The 7,749-nt window shown below is 40.3% G+C and overlaps 1 protein-coding gene across 1 annotated transcript; it reads left to right on the forward strand.

Annotated features, from left to right (window-relative positions):
* Nucleotides 1–1,819: 1,819 nt before the first annotated feature.
* On the forward strand, nt 1,820–7,211 carry LOC150035006 (uncharacterized). Its single transcript, XM_090315203.1, has 5 exons — nt 1,820–1,832; nt 2,052–2,856; nt 3,232–3,626; nt 4,034–4,467; nt 7,137–7,211. Exons 1-5 carry the CDS (start codon nt 1,820–1,822, stop codon nt 7,209–7,211), a joined length of 1,722 nt encoding a protein of 573 aa, XP_090171329.1.
* Nucleotides 7,212–7,749: the final 538 nt, after the last annotated feature.

A 7,749-nucleotide genomic window follows, 5' to 3' on the forward strand; every position in this document is an offset into this window, starting at 1 on the left:
CTTGATGATACAAAATACCCCGGTACCAAAGGACATTTGAGAAGGTATCTTAGTAGCTCGATACTGAAGGACAGGTTTGAGAAGGTATCTGAGCGGAAGTACCTAAGGTATGATGGTACTTAGTATGGCCATGTACACATAGGCAGTTCTGAATGAGAGGCTGAAGTATGGGTCTCTTGGCCGGTAATAAACGTTGGGAGCTAGAGCATTTAGGCTCATTCTCAACTAGGGAAAAATGATGTTTGATGATATCTAAGAATGGTTTAAAGCTACATTTAGAGACAATTGCTTGAAATCCTTATTAATATATTTACATGTTTACAGTAATGTAATGCATAATGTTATACAATTTTATAGTCACTCACTGGACTTTAAGCTCACAGAATTTCTGTGTTTTCTCTTCTCAGGATGCGGTCAGATTCCTCCAGGTTGATCATGCTGCTGCATGCTACCTAAAGACTCGGCTTATTAAGAAGACTTAGGTTGATGATTTATTTATGTACACATGTTTTGAGAGGTACTAGGGCTTTATTAGAGATGTTTGGCCCATCTGTGAATGTTTCTCCCCTTAGAAGTCATATCATGGCTATATGCATGTGTTTATATAATATTTTGTAGAATCTTAAGGAGGCATACCATATGTATACATTATTAATGTTTATCAGTTTGGCATTCAGATTAAAGGGCTAAGGTGGTAGGTGCTGGCAGTAGCGCTAGTAGCTACCGCTGTCATATCCTCTTTTAGATTCAAAGGGTAATCTTGGAGGGGGTGTGACAAATTGGTATCAGAGCATAAGGTTTTGGGAATGAGAGGGGAAGTTCATGCATAAGTCTAAGTCCCTAACATGGGTACATTGTATTAGGGGAAATGCCGAGGCAACGTGGCAGACCGAGTAAGCAGACAAGTGGCAGGAATACTCACCTTACCAATAGGGGCCTGGATGTTAGAGAGAACCTATCGGGTGGGAAAAAGAAGGTGAATGATAGAGTGGGTCAGGAAACGATGTCTGAAGGAGAGTCTAGTACTCCCCAGGCAAGGGCACATTCTCAGCTAGAAGATGTAGTTTTTGACAGGATAGTGCAGAGATTAGTTGCCAGTGTGGGCTCCGTACGAGCCGACCCAAAGAAGAAATATGGTATTGAGAGGTTTAAAGCCCTAGAGGCTGTGACATTTGAAGGTATAGCAGACCCAGCTGAAGCCGAGTTATGGCTGGATGTAGTTGAAAAATGTTTCAATATTATGAGTTATCCAGAGGACAGGAAAGTAGGGCTAGCCACCTTCCTATTACAGAAAGGAGTAAAGAAATGGTTGAAAGTGATATCTGCTAGAAGAGCCAGTACAGATGTGATGTTATGGCCTGAGTTCAGGAAGGCCTTTAAAGACAAGTACCCCAGCTCATTCCGAGATGCGAAAAGGGATGAGTTTATCAAAATAACACAGGGAACGATGTCAGTGGCAGAGTACGAGCATAAATTTACAGAGTTATCGCAATATGCCCTACCGATTATTGTTGAGGAAAGAGATCGATGTAGGAAGTTTAAACAAAGTTTAAGGAAAGAAATTAGAACTTTCGTGACGTTTATGGCTAATTGGCAAGATTTTAACCAGTTAATAGAAACAGAAACACGAGTCGAGCGAAGTTTGGTAGATGATGAGTAGTTGCCAAGAGGCAGTGAGGCAGTAGTAGGGCCTAGAGACAGGGGATCCTAACCTCCAGTTGCAACTCAAACTAGTGGAAGCCAATTCAGGGGAACCAGTTGGCAGGAATCCAAGAAAAGAAAAACGAGACCTTCGGCCAGTGCAGCTAGTCGACCAGAGATGCCACAAGCTGGTGAGTCAGTAGCTAACACAGACAAGAGACCGACGTGTCCTAGTTGTGGCAAGAGGCATTTTGGGGCATGCTATAGTGGCAGAAGGGTAAGTTTTCAATGTGGACAAACAGGGCATTTCAAGAAGGACTGTCCCCAGGAGAACAGGGACGTCTCGACAACACAACAGCCAACCTCCTAGACAGTTAACCAACCAAAGCGTGCTGGAAATTGAGGCAAAGGGTCAAGTGGTGCCAAGCAGAAGAATGTCGTAGGTCGACCCCAGCAACAGAGGCGAGTGTACGCCGTGACACATCAGGAGGCAGCGGAGTCTCCAGATGTTGTGACCGGTAATGTTATATTATGTGGACAGTCTGCTTATGTTCTATTTGATCCTGGTGCCACACATTCATTTATATCTAGCATGTATGCCTCTAGTATAGATAGGTTGGTTGAACCTATGCTTGAAGAGTTATTTATCTCTACCCCTTTGGGAGATGTGATAATGGTAGATAGATGTTATAATCATTGTGAGGTATTGATCAATGGTCAGAACTTCTATGCTGATTTACTTCCCTTAGAACTGTTGGAGTTTGATGCTATCCTAGGAATGGATTTTTTAAGTAAGTATTATGCATCTATAGACTGTTACAAGAAGGAGGTAGTACTTAGAAAATCAAATGACCAGGATGCAATGCTGACAGGAATCAAAAGATTAGCCGCTGTGAATCTGATATTGACAGTGAAAGTTTGGAAGCTGTTGAGCAAGGGATGTAAAGCCTATCTAGCTCATGTAGTGGTTGCCCAAAGGAAAAAGCTGAACCCAGAAGATGTCTTAGTGGTAAATGAGTTTCAGGATATATTCCATCAAGAACTATCGGGACTACCACCCAACAGGGAGGTGGAGTTTACTATTGACTTAGTTCCAGGAACAACTCCTATATCGCAGGCATCATATAGAATGGCGCCGACTGAATTGAAAGAATTAAAGGTTCAGCTGCAAGAGTTAATTGACAAGGGTTACATTCGACCTAGTGTATCGCCTTGGTGAGCTTTAGTATTGTTTGTGAGGAAGAAAGATGGTACACTTAGATTGTATATCGACTATAGGTAGCTGAATAAGGTAACGATTAAGAACAAATATTCGTTACCACGCATTGATGATTTGTTTGATCAACTAAGAAGAACCACGGTGTTTTCAAAGATAGACCTAAGATCGGGTTATCATCAACTGAAAGTAAGGGAAGCTGACATTCCTAAAACCGCATTTAGAACAAGATATGGACATTACGAATTTTTAGTAATGCCATTTGGATTAACAAATGCCCCTGCGGTATTCATGGATCTTATGAACAGGATATTTCATCCCTACTTGGACCAGTTTGTGATAGTATTCATTGATGATATACTGGTGTATTCTAGTAGTAGGGAGGATCATATAACCCACCTGAGGATAGTATTGAAGACATTGCGAGATATGCAGTGGTATGCTAAATTCAGTAAATGTGATTTTTGGTTAGATCGGGTGGTATTTCTTGGGAATGTTGTTTCAGCAGATGGCATTAGTGTAGATGCCCAGAAGACGGAAGCAATAGTTAATTGGGAACAACCCACGACTGTTTCAGAGAAACGTAGTTTTCTGGGTTTGGCAAGTTATTATCGAAGATTTGTGGAGGGTTTCTTTAAGATAGCTCTTCCATTGACAAACCTGACCAAGAAAGGCATGAGGTTTGAATGGTCGTCGGAGTGTAAGCATAGTTTTCAGGAGCTAAAACAGAGATTAGTATCAGCATCAGTGCTTACCTTGCCTGTTCCAGGTAAGGAATTTGAGATTTATTGTGATGCATCCCAACAAGGATTGGGATATGTGTTGATGTAGGATGAAAAGGTGGTTGCATATGCCTCTCATCAACTTAAGAAACATGAGAGCATTTATCCTACACATGATCTGGAGTTGGCAGCAGTTGTTTTGGCTCTGAAGTTGTAGAGACATTACCTATTCGGAGAGCGCTGTAGAATATTTACAGATCACAAAAGCTTAAAATATATCTTTGATAAAAAAAAGTTGAATCTAAGACAACGAAGATGGATTGAATTGATTAAAGATTATGAGTGTTCCATCGAGTACCACCCTGGTAAGGCTAATGTTGTAGCAGATGCACTAAGTACGAAATCCTCGGGACCCGAAGCCATTATTGGTTCAATAAGAGGAATGCTATTGCAGGAGTTCAAGAATTCCAGAACCGCCTTATCAGTGGAATCGTCAGGAGGAATGATAGCTACTTTTCAGATAAGCCGACCTTAGTAGAAAACCTTAAGCAAGATCAGTTGGAAGACCCTAATCTTCAAAAGATTGTTGATGATGTAAGTAAGGGCATCAGGGTTGACTTTCAACTAGGAACAGACAGTGTACTAGAAAAGGAAGGGAGAATGTGTGTGCCTAACAAGCTACAGCTTAAACAAGCCATTCTAGAGGAAGCACATAGTTCCGCTTATGCCATGCATCCAAGTAGCACCAAGATGTATAAAACTTTGAAGAATTCATACTGGTGGCCTGGAATGAAGAGAGACATAGCAGAATATGTGGATCGATGTATAGTCTGTCAACAAGTAAAACCTGAGAGACAAAAACCAGGAGGATTACTCAATCCACTTCCAGTGCCTGAGTGGAAGTGGGAGCATGTGACAATAGACTTTCTATTTGGATTGCCTAAGACACCCTCAGGATATGATGGCATTTGGGTAATAGTCGATAGACTAACCAAGACGGCCAAGTTTATACCAGTAAAAGTTACTTTTACACTAGACCGTCTAGCTAAGATTTATATGGATAGGATAATCAGTCAATATGGAGCTCCAGTGTCGATAGTGTCAAACCAGGACTCAAGGTTCACTTCAAAATTTTGGCCTAGTTTACAGAAGGCTATGGGCACTAAATTGCATTTCAGTACGGCTTTTCATCCACAAACAGATGGACAGTCGGAAAGAACTATGCAGACACTAGAAGATATGTTAAGATCTTGTGTATTACAATTTAAAGGACGTTGGGATACACACTTACCGTTGATTGAATTTGCATACAACAATAGCTACCATTCTAGTATCGGAATGGCTCCGTATGAAGCATTGTACGGCCGACCTTGCAAGACCTCAGTATACTAGAACGAAGTCGGAGAACGACAATTAGTGGGTCCAGAATTGTTGAACAAACAACAGAGAATGTGAAACTTATCAAGGATATTCTTAAGGCGGCATGCGATAGACAGAAGAGCTATGTCGATAAGCAAAGAAGAGAACAAAATTTGAAGTCAGAAAACAGGTATTTCTTCGGCTATCCCCACGGAAAGAAATTCTCCGGTTTAGGAGAAAAGGGAAGTTAAGTCCACGATACATCGAACCATATGAAATTGTGGAATGGGTTGGTCCAGCAGCTTATAGGTTGCAGTTACTAATGGAGCTAGCTCATATTCATGACATATTTCATGTGTCGATGCTAAGGAAATATGTGCCTGATCCTATGCACATACTAGCAACACAACCGGTACAGCTCAAAGAAGACTTATCTTACAAGGAAGTGGCCATCTAGATTTTGGACAAGAAAGACCAGGTACTAAAAAAATAAGACGATTCCTTTGGTGAAGGTGCTATGGTGTAATCATGGAATCGAGAAAGCTACCTGGGAACCTGAAGAGCAAATGAGGAAGAGATATCCTCAACTCTTCAAATGACATATAAGGTAAATTTCGAGGATGAAATTTCTTTTAAGGGGGGCATGATTGTAAACCCCGAACTCTAGGTTTCCTAGATAAGCATGTTTGGCCAAAGGAATGTTATATTATATATTTACTAAGTAGAAATTCATGTTTGTTTATAGGAGTCATAATGGAAGGGAAGGAAAAACTTAATAAATGAGGGGTGACGTGGCAGTTAACCCTTCAACTCTGGAGGCGGTGGGAAGTTTTTGGAAGAAGAATTTCAAAAGCATGGTTTCGGCAATTGACATAAGAAAATTTAGTGAAATCGGTGCCATTCGAAAACTGAGAGAATCTAGTTTGCGAGGTTGTCTTTTAGAGGAAGATTGCACAAAGAGAAGAACAATAAGTGAGGAAAGTATAGAGGAGGCAGAATCTTGGGTTAATCAGGTCCCGACGTGAAGATTGGAAGTTCTATGCCAAAGTACAAGGAATTTTTAGCTGAACTTTTAAGGTAAGAAATTTACTCAATTCTAAACAAATTCGTACAAGGAAGTTTCTTGAAAAGAGCTCTGGATTTTGAGTTATGAATTTTGAAAGTTATAACAGGGAATCGGTGCATAAGCAGACAATTGCTTGGGATGAACAAACAACCAGATCACTGTGGGAGTTATAACGAGATATGGGGATGAGGATCTCGCTTATAGAGGAAATCTCATTGGTAACGCTCTAGAGGATTTCGCTGACCTCGCTCATGGGGATCTCGCTAGTAAAGCTGTCTTTGTTGATGAAAGTTCCTTTAATAAATGAATTAATTGAGGTATTTTACTAAGAATTCTAAGTAGTTTAACCAGGAATTATGTCATTTCAGGCCAAGAAGAGCTAGGAGAGGTGTATAAACCATTAAGAGCTTGACGAGCGGTGAGTGACTAAGTGAATTAATGTCTCCAGTACTTATGCATATAAAATCAAGTAAGTTACAGTGAAATTAGTGATGAATTTATACTTTCTCAAGCAACAAATAGATGGAGAATAACTTAACGCATGTTCCCTGACTTGTATATGTGTAGCACAGGCCAAGGTATGTCATGTAGTCATCACAACAGTTAAGTTCTAATGTTAAAATATGCTTCCTAGAGGAAGGTTATGAGAGAATGAGTTCTTGTGTAGATGGTAGGCAACAGAACTTAACTTGATGATACAAAATACCCCGGTACCAAAGGACATTTGAGAAGGTACCTGACCAACTTGATACCGAAGGACATTTGAGAAGGTATCTTAATAGCTTGATACTGAAGGACAGGTTTGAGAAGGTATCTGAGCGGAAGTACCTAAGGTATGACGGTACTTAGTATGGCCACGTGCACATAGGCAGTTCTGAATGTGAGGCCAAAGTATGGGTCTCTTGGACGGTAATAAACATTGGGAGCTAGAGTATTTAGGCTCGTTCTCAACTAGGGAATAATGATGTTTGATGATATCTAAGAATGGTTTAAAGCTACATGTAGAGACAATTGCTTGAAACCTTTATTAATATATTTACATGTTTACAGTATGTAATGCATAATGTTATACGATTTTATAGTCACTCACTGGACTTTAAGCTCACGAAATTTCTGTGTTTTCTCTTCTCAGGATGCGGTCAGATTCCTCCAGGTTGATCTTGCTGCTGCTTGCCACCTAAAGACTCAGCTTATTAAGAAGACTTAGGTTGTTGATCTATTTATGTACACATGTTTTGAGGGGGACTAGGCTTTGTTAGAGATGTTTGGGCCCATCTGTGAATGTTTCTCCCCTTAGATGTCATATCATGGCTGTATGCATGTGTTTATATAATATTTTGTAGATTCTTAAGGAGGCATACCATATGCATACATTATTAATGTTTATCAGGTTGGCATTTAGATTAGAGGGCTAAGGTGGTAGGTGTTGGCAGCAGGGCCAGTAACTACCGTGGTCATATCCTCTTTTAGATTCAAAGGATAGTCTGGGAGGCGGTGTGATACCATGTCACGTATGGTCATCCTAGTGAAATGTAAGTCTTTATTATTAACGATGCTATATAAAGAGACTAATAATTTCATGGTCTGGTCTTATACAAACTCTTTGTATAGGATACTCCCGCTCAAATGTCTCTACATGAACGATCAGTATCAAATCATTTGTAGCACTTTACAACACTTGTAACACCTACAGAACAGACCGTATCCATAGTGTCACCAAGATAAGATACCCAGCCTTATCCATA

The sequence above is a fragment of the Benincasa hispida genome, chromosome 7 (assembly GCF_027475165.1).
Source record: "Benincasa hispida cultivar pf3 chromosome 7, pf3_genome.v1.1, whole genome shotgun sequence".
Taxonomy (NCBI): Eukaryota; Viridiplantae; Streptophyta; class Magnoliopsida; order Cucurbitales; family Cucurbitaceae; genus Benincasa; species Benincasa hispida.